Source organism: Branchiostoma floridae, chromosome 9 (genome assembly GCF_000003815.2).
Source record: "Branchiostoma floridae strain S238N-H82 chromosome 9, Bfl_VNyyK, whole genome shotgun sequence".
Lineage (NCBI taxonomy): Eukaryota > Metazoa > Chordata > Leptocardii > Amphioxiformes > Branchiostomatidae > Branchiostoma > Branchiostoma floridae.
In genome coordinates this window covers 849,023-870,394 of record NC_049987.1, presented here as the reverse complement: position 1 = coordinate 870,394, position 21,372 = coordinate 849,023, and the positions used below count along the sequence as shown (strand labels likewise).

Sequence of the window (21,372 nt, the reverse complement as noted above, 5' to 3'; positions counted from 1 at the left end):
TCTTGGACGTTCGGCGGGCGTTCAAAAGCCCGTCCCATGCCGTCCGCCGCCGTAACCGTCCAAAGCGTCCCAATAATTTAAGACGCCTTGGACGGTTGTCGCAAACGGCGTTTCGCCGTCTGAGACGCTTGAATTTTCACAGACGAAGTGTCTGTATTTTTGTTGACTCCCGTGGTTCTGCCTAGAAAATACAGCAGACCTGATTGCCAGCAACAGAAGAATACAGACACAGTCTGATGTGTGCACATACATTTACTAGTAAATAGAGACAATTCAATTTTTGCAAGCTTCTTTCATACTCAGTATTTTTGAATTTTACTTCACAGGGTTGTCAACAGCATGGCAGATAAATTTTACAAGCTTGCTGACACCATGATGGAGGCAAACCGAAAGCAAACAGCCACCGCCAGGGCACACACCGGCAAACTACCGGCAGGACTTTCAGTATGTCTATTATTCCTTATAGAAATGTTAGGAGATAGACATGTAAGCTAGCTATAGAGTTAAAGATAGCAGTTGAAACACTTCAGTTAACCAAAATATCTGTCCAAAAGTAGTAGAGTTTGCTTTCAAATACAGACTCACACAATGTGATTTTCAAGATCAGTGCATTTTCTTCTTTAAATGTTGCATGTCTAATTTGTATACATAAAAAATGTACATCATGCATTAACCAGTATATAACTGGACCACAGTTACAAGGAATCACAATTATTGACAATAGTCAAGTTGAGCTTTAAAGCTGCTGCATATAGTATTTTCACCTTGAATTGTTCTACACAGTTGCTTATCCATATTTTCTTGTTTCATATAGGCCCAAGTGAGGAACATACATAGAAACTTGGGAGAGCTGGAGTACAAGGCTTCTGAGAGGTTAGTGTTTGACTCTGGATTTTTACCCATGTATTGTTGGCACTGAGATCTTTTATGCCACTTGGTATAGAAAGCGTGAAGGAAATGGACTTCTTGTCCCTCCACACTTTATATTGAGCTGTTGCCTTTGGCAAAATGGCCCGAGCTCAGTGAAATACATTTTACGCATATGACCAGGCTTTTAGCTAGAATTTTATTATAGGATGTCCAAATTTCTTGCGGCTCGGCGAGCACTGCAGGCGCGAGTATTGTGGAGGGCCTGGGGACATCCTCACTTAGAAAGTTTTGAACTTTATAACTACAGTCAAACCTGTCTATAGCGGCCACTCAAGGGACTGGTCAAAATTGGCCACTATAGAGAGGTGGCCACTATAGAGAATATGCTAATTAATTGACCACAAGCAATAAGTTACACATGGTTTTAGTACCCACTGATCTTTATTCACATAATACAGTACTGTACATGTACTGCAATGATTTTACACTATATGTATTAAGAAAACAAAAGCTATAAAAAGTTTTAAATGTTCTACAGTTGATATTGTCTGAAGAGACCGGTATCGTCATATTTCTTTGATCTTTCGTCTTGTATCCTTTGATACTTCGCCGTCCGTGTGTTCCCTCCCGCGTTCACACGTCAGGTTCGCCCATTATGCTAATGTGGTACTCACAAGAAAAGTCTCGTCATTTTAGACTTATCTCTTTATAAATGTAAGAATAAAATCCACCATAGTCTGAAGTTCATATCATTTTGTCTTTGTAACAATTCATTTAGAAAGTTTTTGTGATAAAAATTAACCTAAGCGATAGTGTATTAGAACGTAACTTTAACGCAATTTACCTCTGTAATATTGGTGTCGTCTATTGACCTTATATGACCTCGCTTGTCGGCGGGTATGGGTAGCTCCAGTTTACGAAGTTTTGTTTTGAAAATAAATCAAAGAGGTTTTAAATCCGGCGTAGGGTGACGATACGGCAGCTGTATATGGCCGAACGCGTGCCGAAACATAGATCAGCGGTCCGCGTGGCCGTAATCGGCAGTGTTTTTGTACCTGCGGGACCGGAAATCGTGTGGCCGTGGCCGCGTTGGACAGGTGGCCGCTAAGCCTATTTCTTAATCATTACGAATCCAAGGGACCGACAAAAAGTGGCCACTATGGGCAGGTGGCCGTTATGCAAAGGTGGCCGCTAATACAGGTTTGACTGTATCTGAAACACCATTTCCCACATTTTGAGTTGTAATTTTGGGGGAATGAAGCAAATTTACTGTCAGACAGGCCACATGTGACCTGTAGCATCCCTGGTCAACCAGAATTTCATGCTTGTCAGAGGATGTGCTCCCCAGTGTAAGGTCGACAATTTGTGCTATTTTTTTTAGGTGTACAATGTACACCCGTACGCCTGCCTGGCCAGAAGCCTGCATATGACCCTGGAAGATGTAAGTGTGTAATGTATATGTATATGGCTGTATACCTGTACCATACCTTGAAATTGTTAAGGTATATTTCCGGACCACAATATCTGTGTACCTGTCCCTTTACCTAAACAAACTATGTAACTATTTGCTTTCTTGACAGGTTTACCTCGGCACACAATGAGGCCGTGACTGCCCAGCTGGTGCAGTGCCTCCGAAGGATGGGGAAGAAGACTGGGAGGAGAAGTGGGGCCCTCTTAGCCTCTTGAGGAGTAAGTCGAAATGTTTTCAGTTTCCATGATTGCTGTTAATTCATGCTAAAACTTATTTTCAGACAGGTTACCCATTATTGCTTCAGAAGGAAGGTGGTAGCTTGAGATAAAAGATATTTGAACCATTTCTGTTAGTTCCTCTCATGTGGAGATTGATGTTTTTTTACCCTTATCTGCCAACAAGGTGGTCAGGATAAGCAGATGGTACTGCCATGAGGCAGTTTACCAGGTATAGAATAGAAACCGATGTAGATTGCAGTAGAATATTAGGCTGTGTGTAAAATAGCACATATGGCACTATCAAGGCTGGCAGTCCCACAAAGGAATTTGTTTTCTTGATAATCTACATCCATGTTTGCAGGCTAAAAAGGAGAAAGTTTGATTATGTTCGAGAAGTTCGGGGTTAAACAAGTTTCTTCTGTTGGCTTGCCAATATAAAAACGAACTTGCCTGAACTAAGGTTCGTTTGCCCAAAGTTGAAAAGATATTACTCCCACTTCCAGCAATTGATTTCTTTCCATAGACTCTTTTTTGCTTTGACCAATGCATGATTTGATGCAAGGACTGTGAAAAGTAACAATGACAGTATATCAAAATGTCACTCATGTCGTCACGAAGAACCTAAATTGCCCAAATGGGGTAGGACATGCAATAGCCCGATCGGTACTTTTGCTTCCCCGGGCTAGTGGACATGTCCAACATTGAAGTTGACATTTGTTGCCTTAAAACAGGCACATTATACAAATAATTTTCCTTCTTTCCACAAATCAGAAGCATGCAACCGATGCTATGAAAACCTGAGGGCCCAGAGCAAGCAGGAGGAGGCGGGGAAGGCAGAGACGACGAAGGCAAAGAAGAAGTTGACGAGCAGGAGAGACAGGGTATGTACATTTACCTTCTTGCATGTAGTAAAGGAAGAGATAAGAATTAAAATTAACGGGTGGGGAATTGTTCATGTCCACATTTTTTGAGCAGCTTCTTTCTGTTGCAAGTATCGTACTCAGACTAAATTTGAAATAAAAAAAGTCAGATATAAAAACAAAGACTTTGAAAGAAGTTTTGCCTTGCTGCAATATTTTGTTGGGCACAACCCAGTTTCTACCTCAAGGCAAGCAGCTTGCTACTAAGTTTCGGAGACAGTGTTTTGCAGGTAAAGTCGTCCTGTGCACTAATAATTAAAATCAACCTAGTAACACCCAGCCTGAGTATCAACCTGTCTAATTTTCGAATACCTACTAACGTTACCAATTTGTATGGTATTCTCCAAGCAGATCTTACAGTGGCACAAGATAGTATCAAACTGGCCAAGGAGTGTAGCCAGCCAAAGGGGTGTACATCAACCAGCCAAGGAATGTACCCTTGGCTGGCTACACTCAAGGCCTGCACAAAACTGTCTCAGAAACTAAGTAGAATGCTGCTTACCTTGAGGTTGAAACTGGGTTGTGCCAAGACAGAACCCTAGTAAAATGATTACAGCCTAGTCCTACGGGCAATGTATCCCCCTTTGCTTAACATTCCTTTTTTATGCTACTCAGCTATTCAAGTCCAGACTGCGTGTCGCGCTGGAGCTGCTCAGTGAGGAGGACTACGAGTTCTTCAGCCACTCGGGACCAATGTACATGTCCGACGAGGAAAGTGATGAGGAGGACAAGACGGTCGTCTGGGTAAAGCCACCTCAGTGGCGGGCACCCAGACTGACCGACATGGCGTTAAGATGCCAGAAAGTCCTAGACCTGAACTGGAGGAACAACACGACCCCTTCCTCCAACAAGGAGAGAAAGAGGAAGGACTTAGACTTTACTGACAGGCGGCGGCCATCAGGACGCGCCGCCGAGATGTACATCTGGGTACCCGAGGAAGGCGATGACGATGACAACAGCATGGGTGAAGATGGGCGGGAAGACCACGAGCAAGAACAGGACCGGTCCGTGGAAAACGAAGATGGAGAGGAGGAGCAGGAGCAGGAGGAGGAGGAGGAGGAAAGCGAGGAGGAAAGCGAGGACAGTGAGAGCTCTGGAACAGAAGAGGATTGACACTAGTTAGACTAAACTTGGGGTGGAAGAGTTTAGTTAAGTATAGATGATTGTTTAGATGATGAAAAGAACATGATGTCTTTTTTTATAGAATGTGTTAGGTTAAGTTAGGTAGTAAAGTTTAGTGTAGAATAAGGTGTTTAAGTTAGGTTTAGTGTAGATTAAGGTGTTTAAGTTAGGTTTAGTGTAGAATAAGGTGTTTAAGTTAACTGTTAAGTGTATATGTTAGGTTAAGTATAGGATAAGGTGTTTCAAGTAAGGCTTTAAGTTAAGGTAAAGTATAGGTAACGTTAGAGTAAGGCATTTTTTTAGAGATGATTGTTGGACATGTGTTGCAAAGACTTAGTTGAGTGTAAGTATGTTTGGAATATATGCATCAAGCTCTTTTGCTCTACATAATGTCTTTGGTGTGGTTATTGTGTGCGGGATTCACGTGTGTGTCGCAGTTTGTAGATAGGATTTTCAGGGATGATAGAATCTTGCATTCTAAGTTCCAACGAACATGTTGTCCTCAAACGTGTCAGGGCGTCAAAATCAGAAGCGTCAATGACAAGAAAGTTGGGTTATTTTCCCAGTAATAGAAACGTTTCCTGTCTCTCTAGAGTTCAAAACCGTAACGTTACTGAGGTTTGTGAAGATAGTATGGTTCGTTTGATTCTTTTTATATGCAACGTTTCCAGGGCGCTAAAGCCCCGAACGCAGTCAGAGATCATAAAATATTCGCAACGCGTTGTGTCTCTAAAGAGTCCGAAAACGTTCCATTTCTCGGAATCCGAATATGAGAAATAGTAGAATCTAATACGGTCTCATTCTGGACTCCGGAAATGTTCAGCATATGCACCCTTTACGGTGCGTAATAGCCCCCGACGCGCTCGGTATACACTGAATATTCGGAACGTGTTTTGTCCCCAAGAGTCCTAGAACGTTCCATTTCTCGGAATCCGGATATGATAAGTTACATGATAATACGGTCCCATTCTTGACTCCGGAAATCTTAGGCATATGCGACCTTTCTAGAGCGTCATTAACTCCGGACGCGGTCAGAATACTCAAAATATTCGGAACGTGTTTTGTCTCCAAAGAGTCTGAAAACGTTCCATTACTGGAAATCCGGATATGAGACTTGATAATATTGTCCCATTCGTGACTCCTGAAATTATCCGGATATGTACGAAATATTCGGAACGTGTTTTTGTCTCCTAAGAGTCCGAAAACGTTCCATTACTGGGAATCCGGATATGAGACGTAATTATTTGGTCCCGTTCCGGACCCCTGAAATCCGAATATATACGAAATATTCTGAACGTGTTTTGTCCCCAAAGAGTCCGAAAACTTTCCATTACTGGAAATCCGGATATGAGACGTAATTATTTGGTCCCGTTCCGGACTCCTGAAATTATCCGGATATATACGAAATATTCAGAACGTGTTTTGTCTCCAAAAAGTCCGAAAACGTTCCATTACTGGAAATCCGGATATGAGGCAGGAATTAAATGGTCCCGTTCCGGACTCCTGAAATTATCCAAAAACGCGCTGGAGTCATGTCAGAATTCGTCCGGATATTGTCCGGATATATCAAGAAACGGTCCCGATCCGGATGTATACAAACATAGAAACGTCCGGAAATGACACCCTTTCGCACAGTGCTTGTTAGTAAGAAATGTGAGTTAGAGGCTACTCTGGCCTATCACTCTGCACAACTGGCATGTATCACTGAGACATGGACTGTACCTGAAATCCCTGATGACGTTTTAGCCATCGATGGTTTTAGGCTGTTAAGAAAGGATAGGTTATATGGTAAAGGTGGGGGTGTGGCTCTTTACATCGCCGAAGACATACCTGTCAAAAGACTGTACGACCTCGAGATAGACGGAGTGGAGGTTATGTGGCTACAGGCTCGTCCAAAGTGGCTGCCGAGAACTGTTCCGATTCTTTTCGTGGGTATAGTGTATCATCCTCCATGCAACAATAACAAAGAGGGGGCTACTAAGATGGTTGAACATCTCATTACCTCCTGTTACTGTTTGTATCGTAAATAACCACATGCTGGGCTGTTGCTGTGTGGCGACTTCAACAATCTACCAATTCAGAAGCTTATCACAGTGCATCCTCACCTCAAGCAAACGGTGACCCAGGCCACGCGGGGCTCGGCCACATTAGACTTGATTCTAACTAACTTAGCTCAATACTACTGTACACCCCGTACCCTTCCACCCATCGGTTCCAGCGACCACTCCTCTGTTCTTTTGCCACCTTGTGTAGAACATCCGACCAGAAGTAAACCAGTCAAGGTCATGCGAAGAGTGGCAACTACAGTAACGAAGTTGAACCTCGGTCTGTCCCTCGCCACGACGGACTGGTCTCCTGTTTATGAAGCAGCCCTGGTCGAAGAGAAAGTCAAGACCTTCTACAGTTTGACCATGACCTTGGTGTATCAGCATCTTCCTGTAAAAGTGTCGGCGACAAGAGCCTGTGACAAGAAGTGGATGACCGAGGGCGTCAAACGCGCTATCAGGAAAAGGGCTGAGGAGTACAAGCGGCATGGCAAATCTGCTCGGTGGAAATCTCTCAGAAACAACGTTCAAACCAGCATCAGGCATGCCATGAACTGGCACTACAGAAACTTCATACAGACCCTAAAACAGGAAGACCCACGTAAGTGGTGGGGCTCTGTTAACCGTGAACTTGGCAGAGCACAAGAGAGATCTAATAGTACCACCATTGAGGACGTGCCAGACCACGAGGTGGCCGAGGTTCTAAATCAGTACTTTTCCTCAGCGTGGTGTCCTGGAACGTCTTTGCACCTGTTCCCCCTGCAGTGTCCGACTCCATGCGTTGACTTGTGTTCGATTGGTGAGGTGAAGACTCTTCTTAAGGGCTTAAACCCTCACAAGGCAAGCGGCCCTGATGATCTCCCAACATGGACTCTCAAGCATTACGCTGACGACTTGGCGCCAGTCATCACCCACCTGTTTAACGCTTCGTATGAGGAGGGGGTTGTTCCTAGCATATGGAAGGCAGCAAACGTTGTCCCTGTGCCAAAATCTAAGGGTGCAGCTAACGCCAGTGAGATGAGGCCGGTGTCCCTCTTACCCGTAGCGGCCAAGCTCATGGAACCACGGTGGTCACGTTGCTAGGGTATTATCCGCGTTGCCAGGCCAGAGTGCCCCGCCCCCAAGCCGCCCCGCGCGAGCCGTGGCGGTGTGAAAAAAACGACACAAATTTCATCCAACATAACGCACGATATGGTTATCACATCAGGAAAAAAATATATGCACACGAAAATTACATTAGTTCGCCTTAAAAATATCTCAATTATTTGGGATGACCATGTGCAAAACGCTTCAAATCGCCCGCTGTTCCATGTGCGTTTTGGAGGTCGTTTTGGGTCACTGAACTTTGAACTTTGAATTTAATGCTGTATTTTACGCACCAGGCAAAGCTTTGACCTATGCTTTAGACTTAAGGACCTCTAAGAATATTTCACCTTATGCAGTTTTAAGTGTCTACGACATTTTAGCTAATTTTGTCGCATTTTCACTACGTTTTGTCCCATAGTTCCACAGCGATGGAAGAGAATCGATTGATTTTTCTCCAAGATGGCGGCGATAGTTTTTTCTTCACAATGGAGTTTTTTTGGACAGCTTAGGTGTTAACTACCGGGAGATATGGCTCAAAATACGAATTGTACGTTTGGTTCAGATTTTCACGTGGAAGAATAGCTATGCTCTTGACTTATAATTAGGTTGTCGGCGAACATCAGAGCGGTTTGTTCTTGCCTCCGTACGTTCTTACAACAACAACTTACCTGGGACGGCAGTGATATGGAAATGAGCTGGCGTGGCCCCATTGTTGTCGTCCCGGGCGCGAAATTTGAGAGAGAATTGGCTATAGCAAATTATTTGTACAGTTTGTTGTGTCTGCAAGAAGCTACCATTAATTCTACAAGATCTTTAGTGCACTTTCGCAGCTGCACTTTCTCCCATAGTTAAGATTATTTTAGAAATTTTGAACGTCAGGTCCCAAATAGTAAAATGGCGTCTTTTCGACTTTTGTAAACAAAAGAGAAAACCAGTTTCATCCGGTTCCGCTGTCAGGTAACAACACTACATATCTGACCCCCTACTTCACAAAAGTTAGATCTACTACTGTGCTTCTTTGATAGTTAAGTCTAAATCTTTTTCTTTGTAGTAATGAACCGTTTTCATTTATCTACCAAGGGCGCCAAAAGTTGAGTTTTTTCGTCTAGTGTATTCAACCTCCTTGGTGTATGCAAGCCGATAGCACATCAAACGCTTGGGTGTGTAATGTTACAAAGCTTAGTGAATTGCGAACTGCAGATTCACGGGAATATAAAATTCTTTCTACAAATAGCGGAGAACGAAGTTTTTTCTTCATTTTTTTAGTTATTTTGTAGGACAGGTGTAGACACGCCGGTTCGTGAATCTTGATTTGAAGACGCACTTTGTCGTGAGGTCAGTGTGCATAGCATTCCCCGTTACCATGTGATGTAATGCCCAGCGTATTACCGATATCGATACATTCGCCACGTCAAGCGCTGGTATGGACCTAGTTCATTTACAGAATGACGAGAATATAAGGAGTTTGTTATTTGAGAGAACACGTTTATAAAAAAAAACGTAGGTTGCAATTATTGTCTTATATTTAAATTGAGTCGTTGTGTATACAGGACAGTAACAGACACGCCGGGACTTTGGTCAAAGACGCAATATATCAAGGGGTTCGTTACGTTTGGGTCTAAGTATACTAGTATGGTGAGCTTTCATGTTCTAGATATATAGATACTCATCTTCGCCGAAAAACTACTGAATTTCTATCACTCAACTTTTTGTATGTGTGTGTGTGTGTGTGTGTGTGTAAAAAAAGGCACGGATAATTTTCCGGGTTGTGTCTGTAAACGACGCCCACTGCTCCGTCCCAAGCGGTGACCCGGGAGTGACGGTAACTCCTTCGATCTTTGCTCACCTAAGGTTTAGTTTTAGCATGTTGGGTAATATATAGACAAATATATAGCTCAGAAAGAATTAAAACGGTGGTACGTGGTTTCAATTCGAGCTCCAGCGTGAGAATGACCGACAGAAAAGCTCAGGTATTGTTAACTTGGTAAGTGGAGAACAATGGGGGCGGAGAAAAGACGCGCATATCAAAGGAGCAAGTTCGCGTCAAAAAATAGCTCCACTTGGAGCGACCAAAACAAATGTAATCCCCGCCTACAACGGCGTAAACCAATCAGCTATTGTTGCCAGTAGTGAAATGGATGATTGACATTGATTTCCTCATCCATATGCATGATTTGCGAGTAAGAATTTTTGAGGGCCTTTTTGACCACCGTGAACGGTGTATTCTGAAAAGACTATTGCCCTCTATCACACCTGCCATTAGAAACCAGTACGCTTACCTGAAAGGTTCTTCCACTGTCTTAGCGGCCATAAGGATGGTACACACGTGGCTGTCAGCCTTAGACTCAAGACGCCACGCAGCAGTCCTTGCTTTGTTCGCAGACATGAGCAAAGCATTTGATAGAGTGAACCATTCAATTCTCCTCCAACGAGTGAACGACGTGGTGACCAATCCACGCATGGTAGCCTGGATACAGAACTATCTGCAGGGCCGTACCCAGAGAGTAGTTGCTAACGGTAAAGTCAGCGAGTGGAGAATACTCACTTCGGGGGTACCTCAGGGAGGTGTACTGTCACCCTACCTTTTCCTCCTGTTCATGAGTACTCGAGACGTAGTCTACAGCGACACTCTTGATGTCGGCTACGCGGACGACGTGGGTTTGTCCAGGTCTATCTCCCTGGAGAAGGATCGCGTGGATAACAGTATGAGAGAGGAAGCGCTACAGCTTGATTCCTGGGCGGAGTGCAATGACATGCTGCTAAACGGCAAAAAAGTCAGTCTCTGTTGATCTGCTTCAGCAGAAATATTCCACTTTTACCGCCACTCTCTCTCGGCGGTGAACCCGTACCATTCTTAAGGGTCGCAAAGGGCCTTGGGTTCATCTTCGACTGCAAGCTGTCATAGCACGATCATGTACAATCCCTCGTTTCAAAAGCTTCGAGCAGGCTGCACTATCTCAGACTACTGACTAAACAGGGGATGTACGTGGCTGACCTGGTTAAGATTTACCTGTCACTTATTCGTAGCGTTCTTGAATACGGTCACGTTCTGCTGGTAGGTTGCAGCAAAGAACAATCGGACAGTATGGAACGTGTACAGAAACGGGCCCTCCGTATCATCTCTCTCGGGGGTAGGCGATCAGTTCCCAACTTACCTTCCTTAAAGGAAATGAGAGAAGCTGCTGCAGTAAAGCTCTTTAAGGACATGTTAAGACCCGAACATCCACTGCACGAAATTGTGCCTCCTCAGAGACGCACAGTTACTGGCAGGCAACTGAGGAACAAGAACGCCTTCACTCTCCCCAAGGCAAGAACTGACAGACTGAAACAGTCGTTCCTCCACACTGCAGTCAGACTTTATAATGACTCTATTTCCTAGCATTACCATCAGCCTGTGAGTTCGGATCTATGCTTAGTGTTTGTTAATATATTATGTATTTTTGTTTGTTGACATCCTGCACATATAAGTTTCTTTGTAACAAACCTACGCAATTCAGGGTATACCATGTGTGTATTTCCCTGCCTATGTACGTTTGAGAAAGAAAAAAATAAATAAATAACAATCCGTCCAAGGAACCAACACAAATTGACTGCAATGGCCAGGAGATCGCTATGCAAAGGTAGCCGCTTATACAGGTTTGAAAGTATATACTCGATGAGATTTTTTTTTGCATTTGTCCCATTCATTCATTGCCAGACTGTTAAATTTCCCGTCCAACTAATACAAAAGCACATCAGGCTTTTTGAACATAGTCATGTTTGCTACTCTTCGTCCACAGTGCTTAGTAATATACTTAAAAGTGTAATAACATGATTACTTAAAAGTGCAATAATTAAGGGTTAATGACCCGCCCCGAGGTGTATATGGTGTCATAACGCCTGGTCCTTTGCTATAACCACCGAATAAAACCACCGAGTGAGCGAAGCTGACGAGGTGGTTTTATGAGGTGGTTATAGCAAAGAACCAGGCGTTATGACACCATATATACCGAGGAACAGGTGGGTCATTAACCCTATTACCATATAGCCTACCCACACTGACCCATTTAAGAGTAGATTAGAGTAGTGTAGAGTTCCAGTTGAGTAGGAGCGACAAATTCTTTTCTAAAACATACATCTTTTATTCAGTACATACATTTGAACAGTGAATTTGAACAACATAAAACTTGTACGTGAAATGTATTTCTGTTCCAAGGCTTAAAATAAGAACGAAGTCGATTCATTATGTTACACACTGTTGCACGCTCCGTATTTCTCCACTCGCCCATTCTCCAGTTTGTCGAGTTCGTTCGTATCAGGCGCTAAATCTCTGCCGGCTTTCCTTAGGTATTCCGGGATCCCTGTGCTTCACAGCTCTTGAGAATCTCGTTCACTACGAACCCAGACACGACTTCTCCGAAGTCTGTAGCATTTTGGTCCTCCAGCGCCCTGACCACTACTCAATGACGGACCGTGGTGTTATTGTCGTCTGAACTTGAATGGGCGGGGGTGCAAATGATTTTATTTTCCATTTGCAGTTTAAATTGGACATGACTTGAAATAGATTTTATTGTCTTAAATATTATAGGTAATTTAATGTTGTTTTAAGACAGCAAATGTTTTCTTTGAACAAAGAAACACGCACTACCGATGTTAATAGAGGGAGCCATCCCCCCTGCCATGCCTGTACTTATTCCCCTATTTTGGCAGATGGACGATTCCTGGATATCTCATTCTGATTGGCCAGCGTCCTGTTTGTCTGTCCTCCAGATTGGTTCAAACTTTCAAAAGTTTTATCACATATGTAATAATCAAAAATTTAATGCACGGCTGTTATGGCGTCATAACCAGCATGAAATGGGGCCTTCTGATTGGCCCACGTCCCCTGGCTATATGATAATAGTTTTTAATCACTTATTACTTGCATTTTTCTTATATATTGAACTTTATTTGTTATTTTAATGTCTTAGCAAGTCTATAGTTTCAAATTATTAGGAAAGTCCTTGGCACTAATCAGATAAATTTCTAGTTTTGCAGATAGATGTTTGATATCATATGTACATTCAGAGATAGATCAATTCGCAAACCCAAATGTTCTGTTTCTGATACCTGTTCAACAACGTCATAACCAATTGACAAGTCCAGGGTGGTGTTGGACAAGAGAGTCAACTTGCGAGCTGTTTACAATAGCATACATTTTGTCTTGAACATTAAAAAATTAGACGATAAGGCCAAACCCAGGGCAATATCATTTCAAGGTTAGGCTGCAAAGCAACCAAGTGGATAGAACTCGTGAAAATTTTTAAGGAAAAAAAGCCATTAATAGCTTTTTGTTATAATTCAGATTTCAGATTTTACTGGTCAGTCTTACTTAACTGCCGATGTCGGGAGAGTCGCTGCAACGGTGAGAGTTTTACCTGTCGACTATGGATGCCCTGGAAAAAAACGAACAGGATTAGCAAAGATGTGATGTGGAATAAAGTGTTTTGGCTTGATTTTAACAATAATATCTAGTTTGGTGAATACTTTTTGTTATTTGGTCGTAAAACAATATCACCTGATAATAGCAATACGAGGTTTATCAGAATAAAACGCTGAGAAACCACCACATCTATCTCAGACCATGGTCCACATTTTTCAATATAGCGTAAAAGTTGCCCTGCTGTCAAGCCTCAAGCACAACAAATAGTGTATTAAAATCTGCTGCCATGGTGAAGGCCTCCAAGTTCCATTTCGTGTTTAGGAACGTGCTGTAATCATGATTTTTGCGATTTTGGGACAGAGTGTAACTGCTGTAAGTTTGCCCCCCCCCCCTAGGACATTTTTAAATCGCAGGTGTCTATTTTGTATCAGACTTTGGAGAAGAATATCTCAAGAACTAGGTGGCGAATCGTCATGAGTTTTGGTATGTAGATGACTGAGTAATGACTTAATTTTTTTCATAATAGCTATGCAAATCAAATAACGTTTCGCATAATTAATGTGGCAATTTTTAAAATCAACTGTATCCATAATAGGGCTCTCAAACTTGTCACATATGTAACTGAGAAAGAGAGCTATTATAACTAATACCAGTTGTTTAAATGAAGACATTATTTTCATAGTCAATGAGAAAATTCTATAATTCCATAGCAGTACATGATGGGAATTTTATTTTTACAACATTATATCTTTAAAAATTGTTACAGGGATTTAGATACTGATAGTGGTGAATCTGTCAAGAGTTGAAATTACCATTGTTTACGCCAGGAGGCGCTGCCGTGGACAGATAGATGCCCCATGGGGACTTCATACCATCCACCAGCACAGTCTTGGTCAGGTCGGACTTGGACAACCTGGAGACGTGTAAGAAAGTATGATTTTATATCTTTTAGTGCCTCATATTCCAGGATCCTATTTCGTTAAGAAATAAACAATACACCAGAGTTATGCGGAAAATCAAGAAAGATTACAAATAAAATATTTTCACCTCTTAAAGAATACAAATCTAATGACAAAACTGACGATCACGAAACAATCCCAGCTGAAAACCTACATTCGCACTTCAAAAAGCTTTATGGTTTAGATCCAAATTCAACCGCCTCGAAACCACGCAGCAGATTTGAAACACACACAAAATGAATTATATAAGCCAGAGAAAAATCTTGAAAATAATCCCCTGGACTTCCCAATAAGCAAAGCTGAAACTTTACGGGCAATCTCTAATCTTAGAAACGGCAAAGCTTCGGGATGTGATCTCATTCGAAATGAAATGTTGAAGTACTCATCAAACGTTATACTAGAAAGACTAGTCAAACTCTTTAATCTGTTGTTATCCGCAGGGTACTTTCCCCACGAATGGTGCACCAGCCACATTGTGGCATTACATAAAGGTGGTACAAAAGACGACCCTAATAATTACAGGGGAATCTCAGTGACGAGTTGTCTAGCTAAACTATTCACTTCTATTCTAAACACACGCCTTAGTAGACGAGTACAAGCTAATCTCACCCAACTTGGCCGGTTTTAGGAAACATTTTGGAACAAGAGACAACCTCTTTGTAATGGATACCCTCATTAGTAAATATACATCCGAAAACAAACGACTATATAAGTGCTCTATAGATTTTAGGAAGGCGTTCGACTCGGTTTGGCGAGAAGGGCTCCGCTTCAAATTACTCAACTTGGGAATAGGTGGGGGGGGGGAACTTCTACAGTCTTATTAAATGCATGTATGAAAAACCCAGCACATGCGTCAAAAAGTCATCTGGCCTAACACCACAGTTTGTTACCAATAAGAGTGTCAAGCAGGGCTGCAACCTAAGCCCTAATCTTTTTAATCTATTCATCAACGACCTAGGTCACGATTTAGATAATACCGAATGTAGTAATACCGGTGAGGTGAGGTGAATGTTCTCCACCCGCATTTATTAGTGTCATGTTTACTATATGCAGACGATGTTGTTTTGTTCTCTGAGACCGAAATTGGACTGCGAAGCACTTAAGATAATTAAACGTATTTTGCACTAAATGGAAGCTCCAAGTTAATCTAAAGAAAACAAAAATTATCATATTCAACAAATCTGGTCGATTATTTTCAAAACAAACTTTTTTTATTCGGACAAGAGAAAATAGACATAATATCTTCAAACTGCTACCTAGGTATAACCATAACATCATCGGGTACCTTTTCATTAGCCAAAAAACAATTGTCAAACAAAGCGCGCAAAGCCATACACAGCTTCCAATGTCTAACTCGTTCATCAGTTTCACCCGATAGCCTTCTGAGAATATTCGACTCCTGTGTTAAACCCATTCTGTTATATGGTTGTGAAATCTTGGGTACTGAGAAATTAAATGATACATCCCCGATCGAAATTACACACAACCAATTCTGCAAAAACATTCTTGGAGTCTCTAGAAATAGTAGAAATTTGGCATGTAGGTCCGAATTAGGCAGATTTCCACTAGACGTAGATATTTCCGTTCGACTTATAAAATATTGGTTATGTTTAACAGAAATGGATTTTACTAAGCATCCAGTACTTCACACAAAGTATGTCTCAAGAGAAGACATGCCCAGCCCTACAGAAGAGGACGACACGATGTCAACAAACACTTCCGCAAACGTTGCCGTGACAACAGAATCTGATCCCAGCTGGGGTGAGAAATGCGGAAGTGCCGCCTCGGAACAGTCCAAGCAAACTCGGGGCCCCCTTCTGTATCTGTATCTATATAGCCGGTATAACCGCCATTCAGCGTAACACACCAGCTTCGCAGGCACGCGGTGCGGCAGCAGCTGGTTATATTACACTGAACGATCCGTCACACCTAACTTTTGCACATCTATCTGCAAGCGTTCTTTAAAACTATCCAGAGAAGATGCCCCTACTGTACTTGGTGATAACAGATTCCAATCTACGATAGTTCTGGGAAAATACGAATTTTTGAACACATCAATCCTAGCTTGGAAACTCTGGTACTTGAAGTCATGGCTGTTTCTTGTTCTTTTTTGAGCTGGTATTAGATACTTTTCAGTCGGTACGTCCAGCGTTCCTGCGTAAAGTGAGAGCCAGTGCGTCAGACAACTCAAGAAAGACATCACAGAAGAAGTAGAAGCAACCTGCAAGCCAGAAGCGACCTCGAGACAGCCCGCCAGCCGTGACGTCCGAACCCTCACGGAAGCAGCTAAGAAACGCCCCATCCCCACCTGAACATGGCTCCGGCGACGCGACCTAGGCAGTCCGGATATTTCCACGAACTGACCCCGATGTTGACAAACAAGCTCGGTAACCGGACTTATAGCTATGGGCTTTATGAATGGCCGTGACGACGTTAGGCCAAAATGCACTGCAAATAAACATCAACTAAAGGTACAGAATTATGATATCAGTTCCAAAGACTTAAACGACATATCTTTACTATCACTAAATGTACGTGGGTTGTTTGAGAGAAACAAAAGGGGGTGATTAATATCATATGTAAAAACCAAAAGGCTGACAAAATCTTCCTTCAAGAAACGTATTTCACTACAGAGACCAAAGATATTTATCTATACAATGGCAATGCCCTTGTTTTCAAGCCATTGGTTATAATTGTAGCAGGGGGTAGCAATATTAAGTAAGCCTTCAGCCAGTTTTATGTTAATAGACTGTAAGTAACTAGACAATAATGGAAGAACCCTTCTTCTGAACTGCACCATTGATGATATAGAGCTATGCTTAGTAAATATTTATGCCTCAAATAGAGTTAAAGAAAGAAAGAAATACCTTTATTAAAAAACTGTCAGAGTGGTTAAGTAGCTTAGACCCCACTAAGCTAATTTGTGGTGGAAATATAAATTGTGTATTTAATCCTGAGGTTAATAAAAAGGAGGTAGACTAGATACTGCAGAAAGGTCTGCTAAAGTTGTGAAAAAATGTTCTGAACTAGAAATATGTGATGATTAAAGGTTAATTAACTCCACCAACCGACAATACATCCCGAGTAATCTTACAAAAAAGGATTCTGTAGACTAGACTTTTGGCTTATTTACAAGACCCTTGTAGAAAAATTGAAAATTCGATATAAGACCTGCAATACTTACTGACCACCAAGCTATATTTATAAAACTCAAATTCCATAACTGTGCCAGAGGCCCTGGAACATTTAGATTAAATGTAGATTTATAAAGAGACAAGGAATATTTTGAGAATATATGTAACTTGATTCAACAAGAGAGTAGTAAGATCAAAGCATCAAATAGAGATAAACTAGATTTATGAATGATTAAAGTAGCTGAGTTTTCAAAACAATACGGAGCCAAGAAAGCCAGAGAAGGCAGAGAAAAGATAGAGAGGTCAGGGAAAACAAACTCTCATCTTTAAAAGAAGATAGATAACTAGAGTTCGGCGACCTCATACCTCCATGAATATTTAGAGCTTTTGTTAAGTTCATGCAAATGACTTCACATTAACATGGTTTATGCATGGTGTTGTTCATCATTGAATAACGTACAGTACACATGTCACAGGTAAAATTCCCAATTCAGATCATTAATTATTAAGTTGTTTTGCAATTTTTGCAAATTATGCAAATAAGTTCATCATTTGCATATTTGATATCTGCATACGTTCCAGCGATTATAATTAACAAGCGTTACATTTATCGAAGTCCAGTTATTGCAAACAATGGAATTTACACAATTTCATAATTGATTATGCAAATTAAGCCATCATTTGCATAACGTGCATATCATTATGAAGGTCTTTGCCCAAGCTACCTGCATGCCTAAAATGATGCCAATCCGTCGTTCCTTTCTGCAGTTATCCCCTTTGAAGTGTTTTGACAAAAATCCCCCTGCAGTTCCACAATTAAATGTTAGGGTGCTGAAACTTGCCCCAATTTGTCATGGCAATAAAAGCTATCTACCACCTAAATGTCAAGACCAAAGCTTGTCTGAAACAAGAGATACATTGAAAAAAACTGCTATTATAGAGTATTTTTATTAATTATGCAAATGTACTTCTATTTTGCATAATTAGTATCTTATCGTGTACAACATTGTCTAAGGTACCTACATACCAAAAATCATGAAAATCCGTTGTTCCCTTTTTGAGTTATCCTCTTCAGAAAGTTTTGACAAAAATGTCCCTGCTATCCCAAAACTAGTCGCTAGGTGGCCCAAACTTATGTTATTTTTTCCTGAGCACAAGAGCTATCTAACACTCAAAAATCCTTATCATAGCATGTTCAGAACACCGAGATAGCAAAACCGGAAGCTGCGCTGCAGTACCAAGGGGAGCCGCTAGGGATCCAAAATATAATCATTTCCAGCTTTCATCACACACTACCAACACACCAAGTATGAAACCAATCCACCCAGCCATTCTTGAGTTATCTTGTTTACACAAACACACACAAACACACACACACACACACACAGACACACAGACACAAACGCAGGGTAAACTAGAGTTCGGCGACCTTTTACCTCCATGAAATTTTAGAGCTTTCGTAAATTCCATGCAATTGACTAACAAATTAACATAATTTATGCATGGTGTTGTTCATCATTGACTAACGTACACATGTCACAATTATAAATTTCCATTATCAATCATAAAGTGGTTTTGCAATTTTTACAAAAATGATGCAAATAAGTTCCTCATTACCATTTTTGGTATCTGATTATATTCCACCTATCATAATTAACATGTGTTACATGTATTGAGGTCCAGTTATTGATAACAATGGAACTATACAATTTCCTCATTAATTATGCAAATTAAATCCTCATTTGCATAACATGTATATCATTATGAACATCTTTGCCTAAGCTACCTGCATGCCTAAAATGCAGGCAATCCGTCGTTCCTTTCTGCAGTTATCCTCTTTGGAGTGTCTTGACAGAAACACCCCTGCAGTTCCACAATTAAATGTTAGGGGGCTGAAACTTGCCCCACTTGTTTATGGCATTAAAAGCTATCTACCACCTAAATGTCAAGACCATAGCACGTCTGAAATAAATGATACATTGAACAAAACTGCTATGATAGAATATTCTCATTAATTATGCAAATGTGATCCTAATTTGCATAATTATTATCTTATCTTGTAAAACATTGTCTAAGGTACCTACATACCAAAACTGATGAAAATCCGTTGTTCTTCTTGAGTTATCCTCTTCAGATGTTTTTGACAAAAATGCCCCTGCTATCCCAAAACTAAACGCTAGGGGGCCCAAACGTATGTCATATCTTCCTGAGCACAAGAGCTATCTAATACTTAAAAATCGTGACCATAGCATGTCAGAACACTGAGAGAGCAAAACCGGAAGTTGCGCTGCAGTACCAAGGGGAGTCGCTAGGGGGCCCAAAATCTAATTATTTCCAGCTTTTTTTCACACACTACCAACACACCAACAACCAATCCACCCAACCGTTCTTGAGTTATTTTGTTTACACACACACACACACACAAACACACAGACAGACACACAAACGCAGGGTAAAATATAACCTCCATGACATTTCATGGAGGTAAATAAAATCTCCATTACATTTCACGGAGGTACATGTAATAATAAAACTAATGACCATATACTTAGCTACAAGCAAACACAATCTAGCTTAGAAGACCTTTATATATAAAAAAATCACATGGAGCATAATTAAGTAACAGCCAGGGCCAAATGGAGAGAAAAACCTAATAAATACTTCTTAAACTTGGAAAAGAAAAAAAAAAGGAAGTGACAAAGATACTAACCTTTTAAACATTGATGGGGGAGAGATTAGTAGAGACTCAGATATTCTTTGTGTAAGAAATACTATGAACAACTATACCAGAAAGACAATATAAGTGACGTAGCCATGGATCAGTACTTAGAAAGTGTACAGTCAGAAAATATTTTAATTAAGCCCAACTGGCAGAGAATTATAAGATAAACCAATTACTAAAGAGGAATGTAATGATGCCCTTTACTCTATAAAAAACAACAAAAGCTCTGGCCTTAATGACATTCCCTCCGAATCATTTAAGACGTTTTGGTCCCATATAGGAAACCTAGTTTATAATTCTATGCAGAAAACATTTGTAGAAGGTAAAATGTCTGTTTCACAAAGACGTGCAATGCTAAGGTTAATACACAAAAAATGAACGCCACCACCTTGACAACTGGTGACCAATTATCCTTCTCGATACTGAATATGAAATATTTGCTTTGTTCCTTCCAACAGACTTATTAAGAAAATTGTACAGTTAATTGATAATGACCAAATAGCTTATATCAAGGGTAAATTCATTGGACAAAATGTAATACTGATTAATGATGTTATAGATCAATGGGAAATGCCTTCAGTCTTATTCAAGATTTCTGCAGTGTTTCAAGCCTAAATTTAAATGTTAAAAAATGTGAAGGGTGATGATTGTTGACAGACAAGACACTTGGGTATATCTTGGTCAAAGACCCTTATAAAATCCCTAGGCAAATACTTCTATAACTCATCCCTACATCATGAATGTGATCTTCTAAACTGGAGGAAAAAGATTGAAAGACTGAAAAGCGCACTTCAAATCTGAACAGGTAGAAAACTAACTCTTAAAGACCAACCCCGTACTATAAAACCACCCAATAAATTCGGCTATAAACTACTAGAGCTCAGTCTTCTGTTGACTGTGGTGGACTTCACATCGGGGAAGGCTGGCTGAGACCGCTGACCAACACAAGTTGATTTTCAATTCAATTTTGATATTAGGATACTACATAAGGTATTGAAGTATGATTATACACGAAGCTTTACCTAACCCAGAATATAAAGTAATGGAAATGCTGGCTTGTCTTACTCTGGTACTGTGAGACATAACTGACAGTTACATGTACAGTCTACATAGCCCCTGTTGGTACACTAACAAACAGACGCCATATTATTAGCCATATTTCTAGACACATAAATATCAGAGCTAATTCAGTTATAAGGAAGATTTTCAAGTGGCAATCATGTGTTGTAGATACAAAAAGACACTTTGATACAAAGTTGGCAGAGTAGAGTTGAAAGTTGCTGTTAAATTTGAAAGTTGCTGTTATTAGGACCTCGATTATGTAACTTTGTTACAACGATCTGGATCATTCTGCAGGGTTTGATAGTGTTTCCTTGAAAACCAGTAGAGAAAAATATTTGAACTTTTGACCAGTATTTTATGCT

The 21,372-nt window shown here is 40.9% G+C and overlaps 1 protein-coding gene across 1 annotated transcript in view; it reads left to right on the top strand.

Moving 5' to 3' along the window:
* LOC118422900 (glutamic acid-rich protein-like) overlaps window positions 1-4,592 on the top strand; it is an 8,556-nt gene extending 3,964 nt beyond the window's left edge. The window contains exons 2-6 of the mRNA XM_035830747.1: window positions 327-444; window positions 815-873; window positions 2,451-2,533; window positions 3,331-3,440; window positions 4,095-4,592. Of these exons, the coding sequence (XP_035686640.1) occupies window positions 327-444; window positions 815-873; window positions 2,451-2,533; window positions 3,331-3,440; window positions 4,095-4,592 (868 nt within the window). The remainder of the gene's footprint in view (window positions 1-326; window positions 445-814; window positions 874-2,450; window positions 2,534-3,330; window positions 3,441-4,094) is intronic.
* The last annotated feature ends 16,780 nt before the right edge of the window (window positions 4,593-21,372 follow it).